Source organism: Polistes canadensis, unplaced genomic scaffold (genome assembly GCF_001313835.1).
Source record: "Polistes canadensis isolate GaletaPanama2010 unplaced genomic scaffold, ASM131383v1 scaffold_458, whole genome shotgun sequence".
Taxonomy (NCBI): Eukaryota; Metazoa; Arthropoda; class Insecta; order Hymenoptera; family Vespidae; genus Polistes; species Polistes canadensis.
The window spans coordinates 29,374-56,772 of NW_014570005.1; the positions used below are offsets into that span (position 1 = coordinate 29,374).

Below are 27,399 nucleotides of genomic sequence, written 5' to 3' on the forward strand. Positions count from 1 at the left end.
ACTCATCAAATCTCTTTTTATTTAAATGAAAGTATTTTCCTTTTCAAATCTCTTTCTATTTAAATAAAAGTGCATAACTTATTAAATTTCTTTCCATTTGAATGAAAATACTCAACTCATCAAATCTCTTTCTATTTGAATAAAAGTACTTAATTTATCAAGCCTCTTTCTATTTAAATAAAAGTATTAAATTTATTAAATATCTTTCTTTTTGAATAAAAGTAAGCAACAAAAAATGCAACAGCAACTTTAACTGCACTTGCACATGCAACTAAAACTGCAAGTGCAAATGCACCAGCAGTATCACATTCAATAACATCTACAGTTGCAGCTGCAGCTACTGCTTATGCAACAGCAACAGACAATGCATTAGCAAATGCATGTGCTACTGCTTCTTTACCTATAACTGCAACAGCAATTGCTGCTGCAAGTACAACAGCAACTGACTGCACATGAAACAGAAACTGCAACTACAACTGTAAGTGCAAAGGCACCTGCAGTTGCAAATGCACAGCTATGATGCATTTTTATTTGCATCCTTATTTGCATTGGTAACGTCAACTGCATATAACTCTACAATGCACACGTAATAGCAACTGCAACGTCTACTGCAAATGCAACTGAAACTGCTAATGCTACTGCAACTGCACATACAGTGGAAACTAAAACTGCAATGGCAACTAAAAATGCCACGGTACATGCTACGACAATTGCAGTTGCTCCTGCAACTGCACATGCACCTGCACAAGTACATGTATCTGCGACTGCAAATAAAACAATAAATGCACTGTCAACTGCAACAGAACATGCACTAGCAACCGACCATGCCACAGCAACTGCTACGCTACTAGCACATGCAGCTGCAAATGCACAGTAAACTGCAATATCAACTGCAACTGCAAATGATACTGTACTTGCAACAGTACATGCAACTGCAACTGCAACTGCAATAACAACTGCAGATGCAACTAAAACTGTTAGAACTACTGCAACTGCACATGTTACCAAAACTGCAACTACTAAAGCAAATGCTACTGCAACTTTCTCTTAAACTTCTACTGCACATAAGACTGCCACTGCAACAGCAACAACATCAGAAAATGCAAATGCTATTGCAACTTTACCCGCAAATGCACATCCCCCCTGAACTCGAACGTGTATCAGCTACTGCAACTGCAGCAGAACCTTCAACAGCACATGTAAAAGTAGCTGTAACTAAAACTGCACATAGTACTGCAAATGCGCTAGCAATTGCAACTGCACATTTACTTCGCACTGCAACTACAACTCTACATGCAAATGCAAATGTAACTGCAATTTTAACTGCACATGCACTTGCAACTACACACGCAACTGCTTTTGCCCAAGCAACTGCACATGTTACAACATCTGCTACTACTACAACAAATGTAACACCATCTGCATCTTTGCATGCTACTTCACATAACAATTCAATTGCCAATGCTACTGCAACTAAAACTGCACATGCCCTTTTAACTGCAAAGGCAACAGCAACTGCAACTGCAACCTTATCTGCAACTTCCACTACTACTGCACATGCAAATGCAACTGTATCTTTAGATGCAGCTGCGCATGAAACATCAAATACAACTGCTACTTAAACTGGACATTCTCCCGCAATTGCACATTTATCGGTTACTCACCAAGCCAACACACATGCTACAGCAATTAAAACCTACAACTGCTACGATACAAGCAACAGCATCTCTACATGCTATTGCAACTTAAACAATATTAGCAAATTTACCTGGACTAGCCCCTGCCACTGCAAAAAAATGCAACTGCTGCTGCAAGTGAAAGAGCAACAGCAACTTTAACTTCGACCTTACATGCTACTGCAAATGCAGCTGCAACTGTACGTGAAACAGCGAAATAAACTAAAACTGCAAATGCACATACATCGTTAAATGCAAATAAACCTGCAACTGCAACTAAAGAAGCAACTTCAAAAAAAACTTTTACTGCAACTGCCAGTGCAAATGCACTTGTCACTGCGACAACAACAGCTCATGCATATGCAATTTAAAATGCACTACTCACTGCAATTGCCAAGGCACCAGCAACTGCAGACGTAACTGAAAGTGCACATGTTACTGCTACTATAACTGCAACAGTAATTGCGACTGCTACTACAACTAAAACTGCACATGCTAACGCAACTTCTACTGCTAAAGCACATGCAAATGCAACAGCAAATTTACCTGCAACTGCACATGCAACTGCGTCTGCACATTTCACTGCAACTGCCACTGCACATGCAACTGCATCTGCCTATTTCACTGCAACTGCAACTGCTATTTCACATGATAATACAACTACAACAACACATGCATATGCTAATTTAAATGCACTATTACCGGCAATTGCAAGTGCACATGCAATTGTAGAAGCAACTGCAATTTCACATGCAACTGCAACTGATACTGCAGCTTTACATGCATCTGCTACTGCAACTGAAACTGCATATAACACTAGACACACATCTGCGACTGACACTACAAATGTATAGGCAATTGTATATAAGACTGCATATGCAGTCTCACTTCTTATACAACTGCACATGCTACTGCAGCAGAAAAGGCAACTGCAGCAGCATATTCGACTGCAAATACACAAGCAACTTCAAGTGCACATTCAACTAAATTTGCAAATGCAATTACAACTGTAATTAAAATGGCAACTACAGCTGCCGATAAAACAGCTACTGCCCATATACTGCCAATTTTACTGCACCTACAACTGCAGATGAACCTGCAACCACAATTGCAAATGCAACCGCTACTGCACATGCAACTAAAACTGCAAATGCAACTGCAACAGCAACTGAATATGCAACCTAATCTGCAAATGCAAATACAACTGCAAATAAAAAGGCGACTGTAACTGCAAATGTAACTACTCTGCACATGCAAATTCAACTTCTACTGTAACTAAAAAGGCACATACAACTCTATCTGCGAAAGCCAATACTACTGCATCTGCAGATAAAAATACAACTGCAACTGGAAAAGCAACAGCAAATAAAGATGTATTGGCCCATACACATGCATTTACAACTGCTCATGCATATGCCACTTCAAATGCACTATCTACTGCAATTTGCAAATGCACCTGAAACTGCAGAAGAAACTGCATCTGCAGATGCAACAGCTACTGCATATGCTACTGCAATTCTTTTGGCAACTACAACAGCAGATGCACTTGCAACTGCGAATGCTACTATAACTGCTACTGCAGCTGCACAATATTATGCAAGTGCAAAATTATCCTTAACTGCAATTGCAAATGAAAGGAAAATTGCCTATGCAACAGCAAATGCTAATGCAATTGATACTTTAACTGCACAAGCAACATAATCTCTATCTGCCACGCTTACTGTAAATGCAAATGTTGCTTTACATGCAGCTGCTACAGCAAATCTACCGGCACATGAAACTAAGACTGAAACCGCACATGCAATTGCAATTACAGATTCCTATGTAACTACTCTGCAAATGCAAATCTAACTACTACTTTAACTGCAATTGCCAAAACAACTGCATCAGCAAATGAAAATAAAACTGCAATTAAAAAGGCAACTGCAACTGAAGATGCAATTGCCACTGCACCTGCAGCTGCCACTGCACGTAAAACGAACACTGAAACTGCACAAGCATATACACTGCACACGCAACAAAAACTGCAAATGCAACTAGAGTTTGCATATGAAACTGCAACTGCATACTCTACCGCAAATACACTAGCAACTTCATATGCAACTGCAAATGTGACTGCAACTGTATATTCAACTGCAAATAAAAATGCAACTGCAGCTGCCGATGAAACTGCAACTGCAGATGCAACTGGACATGCAATTGAAATTACAAATGCATATGTAACTACTCTGCACATGCAAATTTACCTGCTTCGTCCACTTCAAATGCAAATACAATTGCATCTGCAGATAAAAATACAACTGCAACTGAAAAAGCAACTACAACGTAAGATGCAATTGCTACTGCACATGTACATGAAACTGTATTTACAACACAACATGCAACTGCCACAGGACCTGCAACTATAACTGCAAATGCAACTCTACATGCAACTGCTACCACAACTGCTACGGCACATGCAAATAGACAAACATCTTCTAATGCAACTGCAAATGTACATGAAATAGCAATAAAAACTGCATATGCAGCTTTACTGAACATGCAACGGCGACTACCACTGTATCTAAAAAAGGCTATGAAGCTGCATATTTAACTGCAAATGCACAAGCAACTTCAAGTCCACATGAGACTGCAAATGCAACTGAATCTGCAAATTTAACTAAAATCGTAACTAAAAAGGCAAATGAAGCTGCAAAAGCAACTGTAACTGCACATGCTACTGCTACTCTTACTTTAACTACAACTACAATTGCACCTGCTACTGCACATGCAACTACCACTGCAACTGCATATGTAACTGCAACTGCATATGTAACTGCCACTTTAAAAAAATAGGAAACCAAAACTACAAATTTAGCAGCAGCTAAACATGCATCTGCATCTGCCACTTAAATTCTACATTTACCTGCAGCTAAACAAGCCTTTAAAACAGTAAATTTTTCTGCACAGGGAACCGAAAATGCTATTTAAACTGCTTTTGCTAAGGTTACTCTCACTGAAACTTTAACTGCAGATGCAACTGCAACTGCAACTGTTGTTGCAAATGCTACTGTAATTACAACAGCTCATGCATTGGCAACTTTAAATATACAAATACCTGCAATTGTAAATGCACTTGCCACTGCAGACGAAACAGAAAGTGCGCATGCTACTGCATCTGCAACTGCAACTGCACATGCTAACGCAACTGCTACTGCTACAGCGCATGCACATGCAAATGCAAGTTTATCCGCAACTTCTTTTGCAAATTAAACTGCAACTGCACATGCAACAGCATCTGCATATAGAACATTAACTTAAACTGCAAATGCAACTGCACTTGCCATTAGACATACACCTGCGACTGCAACAACAAAAAGACATGCAATTGCAAATAAAATATCGTATTCAGCTTCACGGCACACACAACTGCAAATGTGACTGCTACTGCACATGCAACTGCACAAGAAAATGAATCTGAAAATGCATATGCTACTTGACTTATATCTGCAACAGCAACTGCAAATTAAAATGCAACTTTACATGCAGCTGCAACGGAGTCTGCAACGGCACATACAACTGCAACTGCACTGCACATGCAACTGCAGCTGCCACTTTATCTAAAAATGCACTAAAACTGAATATTCATTTGCAAATACTCTAAAAACACCATCTGTACAGGCAACTTTACTGCACATGAAACAGAAACTGCACTGAAACTTCTAATGCAACTGCAACTGCATATTTAACTGTAAATACACTAGCAACTGCAACTGCCTATGCAACTGCAACATGAACTGCACATGCAGCTCATACTTTACCTGCACATGCAACTTAAAGTCTATCTGCAACGCCAACTACAAATGCAAATGCTGCTTCACATGCAGCTGCAACTGCATTTTTAACTGAACATGCAACTGCAACTGCATATGCAACATGTTATTTATCAGAAACTTATATGCAAATGTTACTTAACATGCAACTGCAACGAAATCTGCAACTGCAATTGCAAATTAAACTGCAAATGTTACCTTAATTGCAACTACTCATGCAAATGCAACTACTACTGCTTCTGCACATGCAACTGCAACTGAAACTGCACATGCTTATGCCACTGCAACTGCATCTAAAAAAGCAACTGCAGCTGAATATTTGACAGCAAATTAAACAGACACCGCCTCTGCACATGCAACTGCACTTCACATGCTACAGCAACTGCAAATGCACATGCAATTGCAACTGAAACTGCACATGCAAATGCAGATATATCAACATTTTTTTCTTGCTACTGCAAATGCACATGCAACTGCTACTTTAACAAGAACTTTTATTACAACTGTAACTACATATGTAAATAAAAATTAATCAACAACTGCAATTGCATCTCACATGCAATTGCAATTACTTATGCATGTGTAACTACTCTGCACGTGCAAACTCTACTAATACTTCAGCTTCAAATGAAGCTGCAACTGCATTTGCGACTGTACACGCTGATGCTACTGCAACGGCAACTGTACTGGCAACAAGCCATACATCTTCGACTGCTACTGCAAATGCAGCGGCAATTGCAAAGAAAAAATATAATGCAGCTTTACTGCACATTCAACTGCAAATTCTACTTCCACGGCACATGCAACTACACTTTACATACTACAGCAACTGCAAACGAACATGCAACTGCGACAGAAACTGCACTTTTAAATGCAGATATCTTAATATATTTCTTTGCTACTGAAAATGCACATGCAACTGTTACATTAACAAGAACTTTTATTGCAACTTTAACTACATTTGTAAATAAAAATGCATCAACATCTGCAATTGCCACTGCACATGCAATTGCCTTTACAAATGCATATGTAACTACTCAGCACATGCAAATTCTGCTGCTACTTTACTTGCAAATGCAACTGCAACTGCATTTGCAGCTTTACACGATTCTGCTACAGCAACATCCACTGCTAATACAACTTGTCTTATATCAGCAACATATATGCAAATGTTACTTTGCATGCAGCTGCAACGAAAAATGCAACTGCAGTTGAAAATCAAACTGACAATGCTACTTTAACTGCAACTACTCATGCCAATGCAACTTCAACTGACACTGCACATGCAATTGCAACTAAAACTGTAATTTACTAAGCCACTGATACAGCAACTGCACATGCAACTAAGTCTGCAAATGCAAATAAAACAGAAACTAAAAAGGCTACTAAAACTGCAGATGAAACTGCAGTAGGACATACTACTGTTAATCTCACTGCAATTTTAACTGCGGATGTAACTGCAACTACCACTGCAGTTCACATTCATATGCAACTGCCAAATCACCTGCAACAGATATTGCAAATGCATATGCACATGCAACTCCAATTGCAACTGCACATGCAACTAAGTCTGCAAATGCAAATAAAACAGAAACTAAAAAGGCTACTAAAACTGCAGATGAAACTGCAGTAGGACATACTACTGTTAATCTCACTGCAATTTTAACTGCGGATGTAACTGCAACTACCACTGCAGTTCACATTCATATGCAACTGCCAAATCACCTGCAACAGATATTGCAAATGCATATGCACATGCAACTCCAATTGCAACTGCACATGCAACTGCCACTTAAGATACACATTTTTATGCAACTGCAAATGCACCAGCAAATGCAATTTTAAATGCTACTTCTACTGCACAAGGAACTGCACTGCACACGGAACAGCAACTGCAAATGCAACTAGAACTGGAAATGCAACTTTAACTGCATATTTTACTGCACCTGCAAATGCTACTGCAACTAAAACTGCACATGCAAATTCAAAGAAAACAACATATTTCTAAACAACTTCAAATTGGCATGAAACTACTACTGCAACAGAAACTTTTATTGCAACTTCATCTACATATGCAAATTGCAAATTCAAAGAAAACAACATATTTCTAAACAACTTCAAATTGGCATGAAACTACTACTGCAACAGAAACTTTTATTGCATTAAAACTACATACGCAAATAAAAATGCATCAACAGCTGTAACTGAAACTTCACATACCATTCCAATTACAAATGCATATGTTACTGCTGTGCACATGCAAATTTAACGGCTACTTTAACTGCAAATGCAATACAACTGCAACAAGAAAGGCAACTGCTACTTTAACGGCACGTGCAGTGCAACTGTAACTGCACATGTAACTGCACATAAAACTACAAATTTCTATGCAACAGCAAATACAAATGCAACTGCTACTGCAACTGCACAGGCATCTTCACCCCAACCAGAATATGCTACTGCAACTTAAACTGCCAATTCAACTGCAACTACAATTGCACATAAAAAATTACCTGTACATTTTACATCAACTGCAACTGCCACGGCAAACACAATTGCTACTGCAACTGCAACTAAACATCCACCTACAACTGACTATGAATAGCAACTGTCACTGCAACTGTACATTTAACTGCAGCAAAAAATGCACTGTCAAATGCAAATTAAACTGAAGCAGCAACTGCACATGCACCAGCAAATAACCATGCAACTGCAACTTCTTTAACCACATATAAAGCAGCACCTGCACAGTAAACTGCTAATACCCCTTAAACTGCTACTGCACATGCCTAATTAATAGCACATGCAACTATAACTGCCACGGCTACTGCCACTGCAAATGCAAATAAAACTGACAATGCGATATCAGCTCAAATGCACCTGAACACTCTACTGCAAATGCAACGGAAACTGAATAAACTGCACAATCACCTGCAAATGCACATGAAAAGGCAACTGCCACTTCAACTGCCGATGCACACGCACTTGCTTCTGCAACTAAACTTTAACTGCAACTACAACTGCTACTTCAGCTGCACATACACATGAAACTGCAAATTTACCTGCAACCGCAATGGCAAATGCAACTACAAACAAAACTGCAACTGCAACATTACATGCTAATTTAACTGCTTCTGTAACTACACATGCAACTGCAACTGCAACTGCAAATGCAAATTGACTTATATCTGCAACGGCAACTGCAACTGCACCTGCGACTCTACATGCTACGGCAGCAACGACTACTACAGCACATAAAACTGCAACTGCAACTGTAACAGATAATGCAACTACCACTGCTACTTTACATACAACTGTACATCCAAATGAAGCTGCAAATTTGTTTGTAACTGCTACTGCATCTGCAACGGCAACTGGTAGTGCTTTTGCAACTTCAAATTCAACTGCTACTGCAACTATAATAGACATTACACATGCACCTGCAAATACTTCTAAAACAAAAACTAAAACAGCAATAGCAAATGCAACTGCAATTGCGATTGCACCTGCAATTGAACATGCACTTACAACGGCACATGCAACAACATCTGTTAAAACGACTGCACATGCAACTGCAACTGCAAATTTAAATGCACCTGCAACCGATCATTTTGCGGTAACTTTAAATGCAACGACACTTTTAACTGCAGTTGCCAATGCTCCTGCACCTGCACATAATCCTACATCTGCACAAGCAACGACAACTGCAACTGCAAGGGTAAATGCAGCTGCAACTGCATATTTCACTGCAAATAAAGTAGGAACTGCCCAGGCCACTGCTACTGCAACAGATCATGCAGTTAAACATACAATTTCCCATGTCAACTCTACTGCTAATGCACTAGCAACTTCAACTACAACAGTAACTTTAAAGGTAACTGCAACTAAATTTACAAATAAAAATGCACCAGCAACTGCAACTGCAACTGTACATGTAAGTGTGACAAATGTCATTTATTATATTACTTTTTATTTTATACTGTTACTGCTTTTTTAAATTATATAAATTTTAAACTTTGTAGCTGACTCTGTAACTACACATGAACATTTAACTGCACAAGAGAATTTATTAGCAAATGCAACTGAATCTGTTACTGCACATTAAACTGCAACTAAAACTATACAAGCAACTACAACAGCAGATGCAACTTAAAGTCAAAATAATAGTTTACAGTGTAGTTTTTAAATTTTTAGATGTATTGACTACTTAATAATCAACCTAAACTAAAACTGTAACAGCAACTGCAACTGTAACAGCAAATGCTACTGAAACTGCTACTTTACTTACAACTGTAAAGGAAAATGAAAATGCATCTTTATTTGTAACTGCAACTGCCTCGGCAAAAGCAGCTGCAACTTTTACTGCAAATGCACATTCCACTGCAAAAACAACTGCTAATGCAGAGGCAACTAAAAATGCAATACTTACTGCCAATGGTAATGCAACTGCAATAGCACATGCAACTGCATTTCCAAATGCATTTACAAATGCATCCTAAAAGAAAACTGCTACTTCACATTCAACTGCAATTACCTTAGCAAGTGCATATGCAACATTAAGTGCACTACTTACTGTATATGCCATCAAAATGGAACTTTACATGCAACTGAATCTGCAAATGCAAATACAACTGCAAATAAAAAGGCGACTGCTACTGCGGATGCTACTACAACTGCACATGTAACTTAATCTGCAAAGGCAAATACTTCTAAAATTAAAAAGGCAACTAGAGCTGTAAATGCAACGTCTATTACGTAGGCTAAAACAAATTTTACTGCAACTACAACTGCATAGGCACCTGCAACTGCACATGCTACTGCAACTGCTACTGCAGCTGCAMATTAATATGCAACTGCAAATTCACCCTTAACTTCAATTGCAAATGAAACGACAATAGCACATGCAACTGCAACTGCGAATGCAACTGCTACTAAAATTGCACATGCAACTGAAATTTTATCTGCAACGCTAACTTCAAATGCTGCTAACTAAAAAATACTGCTTTAAATGCAGCTGCAACTTCAACTTTAACTGCAAATGAAATTGCAACTGCAACTCCTATTGCACATGCTACTTTAATACACACATTTGTAGCGAAAATTTCTTTTATAAAAATATATACAAATTTGCTATTAGAAACTAAACACATTGAAAGTCAGGTTAAATACAATCGATTTTTTTCACAAAAGAATTAAATTCTACACGTAAAGTATACAAAAATATTTGTATTAAAATGATTTCCTTCTTTTCATAGACTGCAGTGGTCGGAATATTACCACGTTCCCTGCCGCGTGGAAAGTATAAGCTCCACGCTTAACTTTCCGTTCAAGCAAGAACAAAAAGGATTACGCTAGAGACAAATGTAAATCGTGGGGCGCATACGCCCCACGCAGCTAGATTAGTAAGTCTTTAAAAAACGATCTAGCAGGGAACGTGTTAATGATATCAGCTCAATTTATTTGACCCGAATAATTTTTATTTTTAGGTATACGTTTAAAGTTTGAAAGCAAACGTTTCATAGCTTCTGTTTAATAGCATTTCTTTAGAAATCGTAAAGTTTCTAACTAAGATTTAATTTAGAAAAAAGCGAAAATTTCTTTTAAATATATTAAGAACTTTTAAGAAATAGTGAAAAATGTGATATTAGAAACTATTCAGATTGAATTGCAGGTGTACTACAATCGATTGTTCTTAAAAAATAACTGAATTCTACACGTAAAGTATACAAAAATATTTGTATTCAAACGAATAATTCTTTTTCATGGATTGCAGTGGCCGGAATATTAACAAGTATCCTGCAGCGTGGGGCGTATGTGCTGCCTGCTTAACTTTTCGTTCAAGCAAGAACAAGAAGGAAAACGCCAGAAAAAAATGTAAATCGTGGGGCGCATAAGCCCTATGCATCTTGAACGGGAAGTCTTCAAAAAACAGTCTGACAGAGAACGTTTTAGTAATATCAGCTCAATTTTTTCGGACTGATCACTTTTAATTCGTAGGTATACGCTTCAAAGTATAAATGCAATCGTTATATAGCTTCTGTAAAATAGCATTTCCTAAGAAATCTCATAGTTTTTAACAACGATTCAATCCAAAAAACAGCGAAAATATCTTTATAATATATTAAGAAATTTTAAGCGACAGTAAAAATGTGCTATTAGAAACTAAATTGAATGGATATCAGGTTGACTACAATCAAATATTGTCGAAAAAGAATTAAATTCTACACGTAAAGTAACAAAAAATAGATGTATTAAAATTATTTTTTCTCTTTCTCAAACTTAAGTGGTCGAAATATAAATGATATTTGCTAAATTTTTTTAGACATAAAAATTTTATTTGTAAGTATACGCTTCAAAGCTTAAAGGAAAATGTTTCATAGCTTCTGGTAAATAGCACTTATTTAGAAATCTGTTAGTTTTCCACTACTTTTTATTCCAAAAAGAACAAAAATTTCTTTTAAATATTTTCAGTAATTTTTAGCGACAGTAAAAATGTGTTATTAGAAACTAAACAGAATAAATGTCAAAATGACTACTATTGCATCTCGTCGAGAAAGAATTGAATTCTACACGTAAAGTATAACAAAATATTTGTACTAAAATGATTTTTTCTCTTTTTTAGACTGCAGTTGTTGAAATATAAATGATATTTGCAAGATTTTATCGGACTTATCACTTTCTACTTGTAAGTATACGCTTAAAAGCTTGAAAGAAAACGTTAGAAAGCTTGTGGTAAAAAGCACCTCTTTAAAAATCTAATAGTTTTCAACTACTATTCAATACAAAAAGAAGCAAAAATCTCTTTTAAATATATTGAGAAGTTTTCAGCGACGGTATAAATGTCCTATTGGAAAATAAATAGATTGAATGTCAGGTGGACTACAATCGAATTTCATTAAATAAAAATTAAATTCTATACGTAATGTAACAAAAAATAGTTTAAATAAAAGTATTTTAGCTCTTTCTATGTCTGCAAGATTCGGAATATAAATGATATTTGCTAAATTTTTCGGATTTAACACTTTCTATTTGTAAGTGTACGCTTTAAAGCTCGAGAGAAATCGTTTCATAGCTTCTGTTAAATAGCACTTCTTTAAAAATTAAATAGCTTTCAACTACTATGCAATCCAGAAAGCAGCGAAAATTTTTTTAAAACTTATTGAGAAATTTTCCGCAATGGTATAAATGTGTATTTGAAAAATCAATAGAATGGATGTCAGGTTAAACACAATTACATTTCATCAAAAAAGTATTGAATTCAACCCGTAAAGTAATTAAAAATAGTAGAATAATATGAGTTTTTCTTATTTATAAACTTCAGTAGTCGAAATATAAATGAAACTTGCTAAATCCTTTAGGACGGAACACTACTTATTTGTAAGTATATGCTTTAATGTTTTAAAGAAAACGTTTCATAGCTTCTGCTAAATAGCACTTTTTTAGAATTTTCGTAGTTTTAAACTACTATTTAATCGAGAAAGCAGCGAAAATATCTTTTAAATATTTTAAGTAAATTTCAGCGACGGTAAAAATGTGATATGAGAAACTAAACAGAATAGATGTCACGTTGACTACAATCGAATATTGTCGAAAAAAAATTGAATTCTAAACGTAAAGTAACTAAAAATAGTTGAAACTAAAGGTGTTTTTCTCTTTTTTAAACTTAAGTGGTAAAAATATATATGATATTTGCTAAATTTTTTTGGACCTTACACTATTTATTTGTAAGTACACTCTTCAAAGCTTGAAAGAAATCGTTTCATAGCTTTAAGTAAACAGCACTTTTTTAGAAATCTGTTAGTTTTCCACTACTTTTTAATCCAAAAAGAACAAAAATTTCTTTTAAATATTTTTAGTAATTTTTAGCGACAGTAAAAATGTGTTATTAGAAACTAAACAGAATAAATGTCAAAATGACTACTATTGCATCTCGTCGAAAAAGAATTGAATTCTACACGTACAGTGACCAAAAATAGTTTTAATAAACTGATTTTTTCTCTTTTTTAGACTGCAATATTCGGAATATAAACAATATTTGCTAAATTTTTTTGGACCTTACATTATTTATTTGTAAGTACACGCTTCAAAGCTTGAAACAAATCGTTACATAGCTTCTAGTAAATGGCACTTTTTCGGAAATCTGATAATTTTCTACTACTATTTAATCCAAAGAGAAGCGAGAATTTTTTTTAAATATATTTAGATATTTTTAGCGACGGAAATAGTGTGCTATTAGAAACTAAACGAAATAGATGTCAGGTTGACTACTATCGAACTTTGTCAAAAAATATTGAATTCTACACGTAAAGTAACTAAATAGTTAGAATAAAAAAATTTTTTCTCTTTTTTGGAATGCAGTGGTCAAAATATTAATAATAATTGCAAAATTTTTTTAAAATTACATCTTTTTATTGGTAAGTATACTCTACAAAGCTTGAAAGATAACGTTTCATAGCTTCTGTTAAATAGCGTTTTTTTAGAAATATTATAGTTTTAAACTACGATTTAATCCAGAAAGTAGCGACAATTTCATTTATATATATTGTGAAACTTTTAGCGACAGTAAAAATGTGCTATTAGAAACTAAACAGAATGGTTGTCAGGTTGACTACAATCGAATTTCATCAAATAAAAATCAAATTCTACACGCAAATTAACAAAAAATACTTTTATTAAAATGATTTTGTCTCTTTCTATGACTGCAAGATTTGAAATATAAATGATATTTGCTAAATTATTTTGGACGTAACACTATGTATTTGTAAGTATATGCTTCGATGCTTGAAAAAAAAACGTTTTATAGCTATTAGCAAATTGCACTTTTTTAGAAATCAAATAGTCTTCTACTACGATTTATTCCAAAAAGCAGCGAAAATTTTTTTTTAAATATATTTAGAAATTTTTAGCTACAAAAAAAGTGTGCCATTAGAAACTAAACGGAATGGATTACAGGTTGACTACAGTCGAACTTCGTCGAGAAAGATTGAATTCTACACGTAAAGGAACAAAAAATAGTTACAATAAAATGATTTTTTCTCTTTATTGGAATGCAGTGGTCAAAATATAAATATTTATTGCAAAGTTTTTTTAAAATTTATTCTTTTTATGTTTAAGTATATGCTACAAAGCTTGAAAGAAAACGTTTCATAGCTTCCGTTAAAAAGCACTTATTTAGAAAATATATAGTTTTTACCTACGATTTAATCCAGAAAGTAGCAAAAATTTCTTTTAAATATATTTTCAAATTTTTAGTGACAGTGAAAATGTGCTATTAGAAACTAAACAGAATAGATGTTAAGTTAAATACAATCAAACTTCGTCGAAAAAGAATTGAATTCTACACGTAAAGTAACAAAAAAACTTCTAATAAAATTATTTCTTTCCCTTTTTTGGACTGCAGTTGTTAAAATATAATTGATATTTGCTAGATTTTATTGGACAAACCACTTTTTATTTGTTAGTATACGCTTTAAAACTTTGCAGAAAACGTTTTATAGCTTTTGTTATATAGCACTTTTTTAAAAAATTTTTAGTTTATACCTACAATATATTACAAAAAGTAGCAAAAATTTTTTTTTAAATATATGGAAAAATTTGTAGTGACGGTAAAAATGTGCTACTAGAAACAAAATCAGAATGGATGTAAGGTTTACTACAATCGAGTTTTGTGGAAAAAGAATTGAATTCTTAACGTAAAGTAACCAAAACAAGTTGTAATAAAATGATTTTTTCTTTTTTTTTGAACTGCAGTTGTTAAAATATAAATTATATTTTCTAGATTTTATTGAACATAACATTTTTTATTTGTTAGTATACGCTTTAAAACTTGAAAGAAAACGTTTTATAGCTCTTGTTATATGGAACTTCTTTATATATCTGATAGTTTTATACTTTTATTTATTCTAGAAAGCAGCGAAAATTTCTCCTAAATATATTTAAAATTTTTTAGCGACGGTAAAAGTGTGCTATTAGAAACTAAACAGAATTTATTTTAGGTTGACTACAATCGAGTTTCTATGAAAAAGAGTTGAATTCTACACGTAAGAAATTCCAAAAAAGTTGTAATTAAATGATTTGTTTTTTTTTTTGGACTGCAGTTTTTGAAATATAAATAATATTTGCTAGATTCTTGCGTACCTAACACTTTTTATTTGTTAGTATACGCTTAAAAACTGGAAAGAAAACGTTTTGAAGCTTTTGTTACATAGCACTTCTTTAGAATGCTTATAGTTTTAAACTGTTATTCATTTTAGAAAACAGTGTTACGTCCTAGTGACGATATTTTATGGCAGGGCGTGTTATCCAATGTTATTTATTTATAACCTGTATTTAATAGTTGCGACTTTCCTTCCTGTCTTATAATACGAAAAATTTTAAATTTTTGTTTATTACATATTTTTATTTACACAAATTACATATGCGTATAGTTACATTGTATACTGTAGCTTTCTATATTTTTCTACGTAATATGTTAATTAGGTAAACATTGCTAATCTCGTGTTTAACAGTACGGTTATTTTATAATAATTGACTTTACATTATATACATTGTGAATTCTATTCGTATTAAGCGCCTTTATGAACGACCATTGATGGTTACCGTTTTGACAGCATATGATAATAGTGGAAACATGTGTCGATTGTCGTTCATAGGGAAACCTGCCTTACCTACAACCGTAGTCGGTAAGCGGGTCTTTTGATAAGTTAAAGTCGGTAATACCGACATTGCGCTCCTACATTACCGACCTTGCGCTCCTACATTACCAACGATTGGTAATTAACATTTGGTTAATATAACAATTACTGTTAGCATTTACTATTAATTAAATGATTGCAGCAAATAACATTTAAGTAACTTTACCTTTATTTAAGAATACCTTTGACGATTATTGGCAATCAATATAACAAATCATGCTTATTTTTAATAACATTTATATAAAATAATAATGTTACCTTGCACGTTAGTTCCTACGCTCGTGGTAAAGGCACGCGTTCAGTGAAAGGGGATCTCTTTGCTCGGGTATAAGACGAACGTGCAGTTCTAAGAATTACTGTTTGATAGTAACCGATATTTTTCTAAAGCAAATTCCATTTCCAGCCGACACAGCAGTTTAGCGCTTGATAGTAACTGATATTTTTCTGAGGGAATTTCCGTTCCCAGCTGACACAGCAGTTTGCCACTTGATGGTAACTAATATTTATTCGCAAGGGCAAAACAAAGAGGTAAGCGCATTCGTTTCTTACGAGTTAATGAGGGTCAGTAATGGGGGGGGGGCATTTTGACGCAAATGGGGGTACCTCCCTCTTAGCCGTGCTGGGCTAGACGTGAGAAGCCACGAGACTCTTCGCCGGCAGTCTACCGGCAACCTCGAAAATCTTAACTCAAAAATATTAACCTAATATTAATAACCTCTGTTTCAATATTATATATTCATACGTTTTTGTTCCTGAGAGTCTCTCTTCCTATAACGCCTAGGTTTCTAGATTTGTCTTCTTTATACGTTGAAATAAGAGCAGTCTTTTTCAAGATACTCTTTTTGTTTTATTGGCTTGGAAGACAGATTTCATCATTATTTTGTGGATTTATCCTTGTGTAATTATTTGTGTAACTTTAAAGAATATACTTTGGTTTCTCCTGTGAATAAGGTGAAATTATTTTAACAGCTAAAACCTATAATACACCGAAGTCCTGTGACCGTTTAATAGACGCAATCGATTCAGAAGCATTTAAGTCCGTGGATTATCAGGATTTGGCACAACTCGTTCCAGAGGTCATCTTAATAATTTTTCTAGGGTAAGCACACCTCATTCTTCTTTAAAACTTACGAGTGCTGGCTCTTCTAGACCGAATCCCTGGTAGAGTACCGGCTTGACGGACTGACCGAGAATAGGGCAAATTTTTGTGGGAATACTCGTTTTACTCGTTTTACTTTGCTGGAGTAAACTAGTGTAGAGCTTCTTTAATTGATTACGGTAATGTTTCTCCACATACACGAATTGGGAATTTACGTAGGCAAATATATCAATGTTATTAGATGTGATCGTTGCTACTGTTGTAAACGTTTTTCCCTTTTGGGTTTTCAAAATGAACAACTTTAAATGCTCGGTCGTAATTAACGTGTACCTACACAGATGATGTTCGTCTTTCCTGATTCAGGCAAATACCTTTTCTCCCTCCGTAACAGTGTACATAGTGGCCAAATTTTTATTCTCCGCCGTTGATGTAACCCTTGTCGCTAGACCCTCGTACAACGCTGTATACTGGTCGAACCTGCAGGATAAAGAAAGAAACACTGTCCAAAAGGCAGATCCATTTTCGTTGGTGAGGCAGGAGCCATCGACAAAAATGCAACAAATGTGACCTTTTAGAAAAATCAGGTTTTCCCTTATTTATATTGCGCCAGTGTACGTTCTGATGTTTGTACGTATAGTACCTTGTACAATAACGCTGTCCTAAATACCAATGGCATCAGAGTATTGAGTTCCATGGCATCTGCCATCGGTCCCCACTAATCCAGTCAAAGTGATGCTCCGGTAATCTGAGGTATTAGCCTTGAGGCCACTTACTTGCGTGAAGGAATTAAGAGCGAATGTTCCAGTGTTTATTATAGATCTGCACGCATCCGACGACACGTCGAGTAGATATATTCGACGCTCATTATGGATAGCAGAGATTTGCGAATTCATACCGCAGTAATAAATTGTTCGATCTATCTCAATTCAGCACTGGTAAACTGTTGTCTCACTATAGTCTTTTAACTGCAACAGCTGAACGTATGTAGTTGTGATCGTCGGCGTTTGTGTGTGGAGGTTGCAATCCCCCGCACCAAGGAGAGGGACGGTGGTAATGTTAGCAGCTGTTCTTTCGCAGTCATATCCAAGTAGTGCGGTCGTCGTACAGATAAATGTGGCCACGACGCTGATGATTTTGATGAACATATTTCTTTAAAATTAATGTTGATCAAAAATAAATTTTGGGAAACAATATTTTAATTCGAACTTATAGGAACTCGTCTTAAGCCCGTTTAGCGTATCATTGCATGTTTGATGATAGCGTTAGGCAATTCCAATTAAAACTTTTATTAAAAACAAATAGTTACAAATTGTATTATGCTTCGTAACACATTACGACATTTCCGTAAAAGCTGCCGTAGTTTAGCACGTTTTAACCTCATTTTAATAACAAGAACGATTTTGACGAAAATAAATTTACAAGTTTGAATCGTTCATGAAGTTCGAGAAAAATTAGGTGCTAAACAAATTTATAAAGTTACGAGGGTAATCACTAGATAATTATAAAAAAAAGAAAAATTAAAATTTATCTTAGTAGATTGCTTGAGAGGAGCTGAGATTCCTTTATGGTCAAGATTGACCGACTATTGTGTACAGAGTGTAATTTTTTTTTAATTTGTTCGCTTGTGGATGCTGGTTATAAATCGTCTATATGAAGCTGTGCATCTCCCTATGTAGCGCCTTTTAGAGTAGAGGGGGAGATTCCCCCACTGACACTACCTTTAACTGTATATAAAAAGAAAAATTTACTCCAGCACCCATACTTAGTAAATATGTAGGTATTACAAACAATAACAAGTCTAAAAGTATTAGTTAATATTTCGAAAGAGTAGGCTTATTTCGCACAGATTCTCACTTTATCTTTGTGAACAATTCTGGTCCTATTCTTGTAACTAATCTTTACATTTTTTCTAGGAAGCACTTCTAGAATTTGGTTTGGGCCGGTGTATTGATTTCCTAATTTAGATGTTGACTGCTTTAAAATATAAACGCTCTGACCAACAACGAGGTTCTGACTACGAGCGTTATGATCATAGTAAACTTTAAATCTTATTTTTGCTCTAACCAAATTCTGTCTTGCCACCACTTGCGAACAACGTATCTTATGAACTAGATCCGGATAATATTTAAGATATGTGTTCTCGAGATCTTTATTTGTATGTTCGTTGTATGAGGGGATATTAGCTTGTTTACCGAAGCTTAGCTCATGAGGAGTGAATTTCGTCCCCTCATGCATGCTTGTATTATAAGAGAACATAGAATGTGTGAACTATTCATCCCACTCTCGATTCTTTTTAATAAAATGTTTTAATATTCGATCAAGACAATGTGTGATCGCTCTAAAGAACCATTTGATTGCGGATGGAATGCTTTAGTTCTAATCTGTTTGCATTTATACTGTCGTGCATTAGACTTTTTAAGAGAACTAGTGAAATTGGTCCCCTGGTCTGTAAGTATAATTTTTGCGGCACTAAATATATTACAAAAATTTGGAACCATTCTATTCGCAATATCGACTGATGTTGCTGCCTTAAGTGGTACAGCAATAAAAAATTTAGTCAAGAGGTCCTGTATAGTGAGAATAAATTTGTTACCAGTTTTTGTTTCTAGTAACGGTCCGACTATATCCATAGCCACCTTGTCGAACGCAGCTCCTGGCGTATCAGTGATAATCATCGGTTCTTTTGACTTTATTCTGGTTAATTTTTTAATTTGACAACTTTCGCAGTTCCTTACGAACTCTTGAACATCCTGTTTCATTTTCCTCTAAAAATACTTTTCGCGAATTCTGGCATAAGTTTTAGTAACCCCCTTATGTCCACCGACAGGCGAGGAGTGGCATTCGACAAGTATTTCTTCTCGCTTTTTTGGAGAAGGCACCGTCACTCTTATCGCAAAAACTATAATTTGGCAAGACTTGAAATCGATTGCGTTATGTAATTTTCTTGGAACTTGTTGTCATGAGATATTGTCAAAGTAAAAAGTCCTTGCCATGCTAACTGAGGTGAGACCCAATTCGCGTGTAACGGGGAGCAAAGACCCTTACGCCTCCATCAAAATCTCGTACTTAATACTATTCGCACAATGTTCTTTTATTGGAATAGTAATTAAATAAAACCTGCTAATATTAGAAACTTTAGCACGTGCTAAAGTCAAGTCTTCAAGTTTGGGCAGAAGTTCGACTTGCTAAGAAGTTTTGCACCTGCGTCATACAGCGTGCCTTCCAGATCAGTAAAAATTACTAAATTGCCTTTTCGTAAAATTAACGGGTCTCCTGTAATAGCTAAATTGGATGTAAGCATTCGCGTCTGAGTATCAACGCGCGCCTGTTGCGGGGAGTAAAGAATATTTTAATCACTTGTACTCTTCGTGTCAGAGCCTACGTCGTTTGTCTCCCCCGTATTAGTCAGAGCACATGGAGATCCAGTCAGGTCGTTAACCTCACCAGGTGTTCCGTCGAGGACGTCTGAATCGTCTATACCGATGTCAATGTCACTGTCTTCGTCGTCGGTCTGATTTTCTTTAGTTTCTAATTGTATTAGGCGGTCGCCTGAGTCACCTTGCTGATCTCCGATATCGAGGGGTTCCTCGATAAAGCGTCCGCATTTACATTTGCAGAACTAGGTCGATAGACAATCTTGTAGCTGTAATCCGTCAACTCAAGACTCCACTTTACGAGTCGTGATGTTGGGTCCCTGACCGTTTTCAGCAATACTAGAGGTCGATGGTCGGTAACCAATGTAAATTCTCTACCATACAAATAGGGTAGAAAATAATTTACTGCGTAAACAATTGCTAGCAGTTCCCGCTCTATGGTAGAGTAATTTATCTCTGCTTTGTTTAATATTCGAGAGCAGTATGAAATGGGTAAATCTTTGCCGATTGGACCCTGCCTTAAGACTGCCACCGATTGCATATCCGGAAGCATTGGTTGTAACATTGAAAGGTAATTCAAAATTTGGAAAGGCCAAAATTGGTCCTTTGCAAAGTATGTCGCGAAGCTAACAAAAGCTATCCTCCTGAGCTGGTCCCCAAACGAAAGGAACGTTCTTTTTTAACAAGTCAGAAAGTGGCTTTGATAATTTAGAAAAGGCAGGTATGAATCTTCTGTAATAGCCAGCGAGACCTAAAATCTGTTTAATTGATTTAATGTTTCTTGGTCGAGGAAATTCTTTTACTGCCACCACTTTCCTTGGATCTGGCTTCACGCTATCTTCACTTATTATATGGCCCAAATAAGCTACCTCCCGCCTCAGGAGTTCGCACTTATCGGGCTGTAACCTTAAATTGGCCCTACGTAGCATTTACGCGAGCTTTTCAAATTTAGACTCGTGTTTGTTTAGCGATCTAGAGTATAGGACTACATCATCTAAATAAACAAACATTTCCTCGCCCTGCAACCCGGGTAAAATGTAATCCATCAATCTTTGAAATGTTGCAGGCGCATTTTTAAGACCAAATGGGATTCTGGTAAATTCGTAATAGCCATATAGTGTTGAAAAAGCTGTCTTAGCTTGATCTTTGGGATGCATTTTTATTTGGTGGAAACCCGATTTTAAATCAAAGATGGAGAAATATTTTGCTGCCCCAAACTGATCAAGCATTTCCGTTATATTAATAATGGGCTAGGCATCACCTACTGTCTTTTCATTTAAATTACGGTAGTCTATTACCATTCTCCACTTAGGTTTTCCTTCTGAATCCGCTTGCTTTAGAACTATCCATAATGGAGAGTTATAAGGCGAAATAGGGGGTTTTATTATACCATTTTCTAATAACTCGGATGCCTGACGTGAGATTTCCTCTTTGTGGACAGGTGGAAATCGGTACTGTTTTGTGTGCACAGGAACGTTTTCGTTCGTAAAAATTTTGTGCCTCAGTATGTCCGTACATCCGAAGGGTTCGCCCGGTAAATGGAAAATGTCTGCATTATCTTCTATTAACTAGCAAACAGACCGTGCCTCTTCTAAATTCAGGTGATCGAGGCGGAGAAGTGCCCTGACAGATTCGGCTCGAGTGGATGTAAAGAATCGTTTGGCCTCAAGAGTATTTAATTTAGGACACTCTTCTCCATTTTTTTCGGTAAAAATTGTACGGATAAGGTATAGAATCTAAGACGAGTCAGGATCGTTAGTTTTTTTACTAGTATTGGGTCCTGAATTTAGAAGGGTATCTTCACTAAAATCCGAAAATTCCAAACGCGGGATTTCAAACATATATTGTTTTAATGTAGTGTTTGAAATCTTAAAAAAACCTTTACTGTTATTATTTTTAATTAAAGCTTCGCCAGCATAAATACTAGCTGGAGGCTCTTAGAGGGGCATGTAACCTTTTGAAATTTCTAAGTTTTTAATGTAGCAGTAAGAAATTTTAGACGAACGTGACGGAATGCAAACACTTTCGCTTCTTGAGAAGGGTACAAACATATTCTTAAGATTCAAACATTAGAGGGTATTATTAATAATAGCGGATCTGGATCGTAAAAAATCCATCCCCAAGATACCGTTGAAGTGAATGGGGAAGTTGTCGTCGACTACATGAAATAAAACGTCTTTCCCGAATATGCGAATAACTAAAGTACCTAGTGTGCTCTGTTTTTCAAGAGTGATTTCCGTCAACTGTAGTAAGTCCGTCCTGTCAATTTTTGTTGAAGGTTTATTACAATTCTTTTTCAGCAAATTAATCTCAGCGTTAGTGTCATCTTTTTCCTAGGCGGAGACTTAGATTTAGTAGGATTTTTAGGCTTGCTGGGAGATTTTAGCTTAGTTTGGGAATAGAAAGGCTAACCCTTCTTCTGCCAATAGTCGTCCTCCGAATGCCCGTCTTTTTTACAATAACCACAGTTTATAGAGTTGTTAATTGGCTTAACATTTGCGACGCGATTTTCAATTATTGAGACAAAAATTTTACTATCCTCCTCTTTGATTTGCTGGTCTATTCTTAAGAGGCAAATTAAAATCTCGTCGAAGTTGCTATAATACTCAAATTTCAATGCGGTCTTATAATCCCGAGGTAAGCCCTTAATGAGCGCATCTAATTTCTCTTTCTTAATTGCCAACTCAACCCTGCGTTCCACACGCCCCTAGTTTTTCGTCGTTTCGTCAAGAACCAACTGGGTGAGTTCTTTTATTCGACCAAAATAATCGAGCACATGTTCACCCGGTCTCATAAACTCCGTAGCAAGCTGTTCCCTGTAGTAGTTTGATCTGCGAGAAGGCAGAAACGCGTCCTTTAGTCTTTCTATAAGATGTTCTACTCTACTGATTTTAAGACCCTCGATTACTAGATACGCCTGACCACTAAGTTTGGAAAGTAAAAGCCTAGCGAGAGATGTTTCTGTCTCGGTTGAAAAGACCTGCTAGCAAAGATACGAGTGCGCGTCGACATGCCCTAATAAACTGTGTTACGGAAATATTTTGTCCGTCAAATTTTGGGACATGTTCTATAAGTTCCCGTAACTTTAACGAAGACTGTGATAAGCTGGGAAGAGAAGCAAATGGAGCCATTTCTTTCATTTCTCTAATCCTTCGCCTTAAATCCACGACTTCCCTTTTTAATTTGCCCTCGCTTTCGGAAAGGGGTGTTATGGATCTCTGTTTTGAAACTGTCGTTGAAGAAATTTGACGCAAAGAACAAGGAATAAAAGGCAACGGAACAGAGAAGTCCACCGGAGGATCAGACCGTTCAAAACAGCGAAAACCGGACATATCATCACCTAAGGACTTTCTAATTTCCTCCTCTTTTACCGCGAGTCTCCGTTCCCTATATTCTAGTTTAAGTTCCCTTTTCCTAAGATCCTCTTGTTTTTTAAGTTTCTCTTCTTGCGTTTTACTAAGTATATCTTGAATATTCATAATTTTTTCCATTCTCTTACGCATTACCGAATCTATGTCGCTAAGCCTAGATGTCTTTTCTATCATAGCCTCCTCATTCATTGGAGTATCCGGTCTAATTCTCCCTTGCTTTTGCGACATTTTAAATTTTGCAAATTAAAGTTACGGAACAAAAGTTAAAGGTTCTAAAAATGCAAAGAAAAAATTAAAAAAGAGCCAAAAAAAAAACTTAAGAAGCTAAGTCTTCCGTTTCGCGATCCCACCGCTGTCACCAGTTTTTGTTATGTGACGTCCCCGCAGCTAAACGAGTAAAACGAGAAACCCCACAAAAATTTGCCCTATACTCGGTCAGTCCGTAAAGCCGGTACTCTATCAGGGATCCGGGCTAGAAGAGCTAGCACTCGTAAGTTTAAAAGAAGAATGAGGTGTACTTACCCCAGAAAAATTATTAAGATGACCACTGGAACGAATTGTGCCAAATCCTGATAATCCACGGACCTAACTGCTTCTGAATCGATTGCGTCGATTAAACGGTCGCAAAATTTCGGTGTATTAGGGGTTTTAGCCGTTAAAATAATATCACTTAATTAACAGGTAAAGTCAAAGTATACTCTTAAAAGTTAAACAAATAATTACAAAAAATTAACAAAATAATTGAGAAGTCTGTCTTTCAAGCTAATAAAACAAGAAGAGTATCTTAAAAAAGACTGCTCTTATTTTAACGTACAATAAAGACAAATCTAGAAAGAGTTGTCTTAGGCCGTTATAGGAAGAAAGACTCTCAGGCACCAAAACGTATGAATATATAATATTGAAATAGAGGTTATTAAAATTAAGGTAATATTTTTGAGTTAAGAGTTTTAAGGTTGCCGGTAGACTGCCAGCGAGGAGTCCCGCGGCATCCGACGTCGAGCCCAGCACAACCAAGTGGGAGGTACCCCTCGGTTGTAGGTTGACTACAATCGAATTTTGCCGAAAAAGAATTGAATTCTGCACGTGAAGTAACCAAAAAAATTTGTAATAAAATGATTTTTTCCCTTTTTTTTTGACTGCAGTTGTAGAAATATAAATAGTATTTTGCTAGATTTTATCGGACTCAACACTTTTTATTTGTTAGTATACGTTTTAAAACTTGAAAGAAAACGTTTTATAACTTTTGGTATATAGCACTTTTTTAGAAATTTTATAGTTTTACCTACGATTTAATCCACAAAGTAGCGAGAATCGTTTATAAACAAATAAAAAAATTTTTAGCGACGGTAAGAATGTGCTTTTAGAAACAAAACAGAATAGATCTTAGGGTGACTACAATCCAATTTCTATAAAAAAGAATCTAATTCTACACGTAAAGTAACCAAAAAAAGTTGTAATATAATGATTTTTGTTTTTTTTGAACTGCAGTTGTGGAAATTGAAATAATTTTTGCCAGATTTTATTAGACATAACACTTTTTATTTGTTATTATACGCTTTAAAACTTGAAAGAAAACGCTTTATAGCTTTTGTTACATAACACTTTTTTAGAAATCTGATAGTTTTTAACTACTGTTCACTCCAGAGAGAAGCGAAAAGTAATTTAAATATATTAAAATTCTTTTAGCGACGTCAAAAATGTGCTATTAGAAACTAAAAAGAATTTATGTCAGGTTGACTACAATCGAGTTTCGTCAAAAGAGAATGGAATTCTACACGTAAAGTAACCATAAAAATTTCTAATAATCTGATTTTTTCCTCTTTTTTTGGACTGCAGTTGTTTAAATATAAATGACATTGGCTAGATTTTATCGGACTTAACACTTTTTATTTGTAAGTATTCGCTTAAAAACTTGAAAAAAGACGTTTTATAGCTTCTGTTAAATAGCACTTTTTTTAAAATTTTATAGTTTTTACCTACGATTTAATTCTTAAAGAAGCAAAAATTTTTTTAAATATATTACAAAATTTTTAGCGAATGTAAAAATGTGCTATTAGAAACTAAACAGAATAGATATTAGGTTTACTACAATCGAATTTTGTCAAAAAAGAATTGAATTCTACACGTGTAGTAACTTAAAAAAGTTGTAAAAAAATGATTTTTTCTTTTTTTCAGACTGCAGTAGTCGAAATATAAGTGATGTTTCTGCAAAAACTTTTCGGACTTAACACTTTTTATTTGTAAGTATACGCTTTAAAGATGGAAAAAAAACGTTCCATAGCTTCTGTTAAATAGCACATTTTTAGAAATTTTATAGTTTTTAACTACGATTTAATTCACAAAGTAGCGAAAATTTCTTTTAAATATATTAAAAAATTTTAAGCATAGGTGAAAATGTGCTATTAGAAACTAGACAGAATAGAGGTTAGGTGGACTCCAATCGAATTTTGTCGAAAAAGAATAGAATTTTACACGTAAAGTAACCAAAAAAAGTTTAAATAAAGTGATTATTTCTTTTTTTTTATCCTGCAGTTGTGAAAATATAAATGATGTTTGCTAAAACTTTTGGGACTTAAAACTTTTTATAAGTAAGTATACGCTTTAAAGCTTAAAAAAAAACGTTTCATAGCTCCTGTTGTTGATACGACCGATACCTTAATCGGAACTCCAGTTAATTGTAGTGAATCGAAAAATGTCCTCACGGGTAATATCGATATTGTTTATTAATGGGAAGGAAAATAGGAAAATAAAACACAATAACAAATGTATTTGAGCCCAGTCAGTACTTAAAAGTACGCTTTATTTGGCTCGTCAGGGAAAAGCCTTTCGGCATAAAAACAATGTAGTCCAGGCAACAAAAGGAGAACTTGGAAAATTTAGCGGCCTTGTTAAAATTTGATATAATGGTAATTCGACGACGCTGAATCGAGTGGTGCTAATTTTTTTGCAATTAGATCAGGAGATATTTGAGAAAAAGGGTAAAAAAGCCATATTTTAGAATCTATGCATTTAATCGAAAAAAGTTTTAAACAAAAATTGTAGATAATTGAAAAATACATAAAAAATGTTCTAAGGTGTATCCGTATGGTACGCCGTTTTTTTATTTATTGTAAATAGTATCGTCTCTGCTTCATGCGCCGGTTATAAACGTTCGATTCTTCGTGGGGGAAAATTTTTTTTATAAATGTTTCTATCCTTAAGTTATACAAATTCTTTTTACATTTCTTAATTTTTAATTTTATACAGGAAAGAAAATTAAAATTATTACAAAAAAAAAAATGGAACAATAAAATGTTTATTATTTTGCGCAAATAAAGGAAGATTTATTACTAGAATTACAGTTAACATTTTATTTTTTTAATATAAAAATATA

At 35.3% G+C, this 27,399-nt stretch overlaps 2 protein-coding genes across 2 annotated transcripts; both read left to right on the forward strand.

Annotated features, from left to right (window-relative positions):
* Window positions 1-1,677: 1,677 nt before the first annotated feature.
* Window positions 1,678-2,530, forward strand: LOC106792524 (spore coat protein SP96-like). Its single transcript, XM_014758981.1, has 3 exons — window positions 1,678-1,716; window positions 1,778-1,876; window positions 2,075-2,530. The coding sequence occupies exons 1-3, from the start codon at window positions 1,678-1,680 to the stop codon at window positions 2,528-2,530; spliced, it is 594 nt and encodes a 197-aa protein (XP_014614467.1).
* Window positions 2,531-3,408: 878 nt separating this feature from the next.
* LOC106792525 (polycomb group protein Psc-like) lies at window positions 3,409-4,928 on the forward strand. The gene is made up of 4 exons (XM_014758982.1): window positions 3,409-3,446; window positions 3,493-4,038; window positions 4,205-4,445; window positions 4,662-4,928. Exons 1-4 carry the CDS (start codon window positions 3,409-3,411, stop codon window positions 4,926-4,928), a joined length of 1,092 nt encoding a protein of 363 aa, XP_014614468.1.
* The last annotated feature ends 22,471 nt before the right edge of the window (window positions 4,929-27,399 follow it).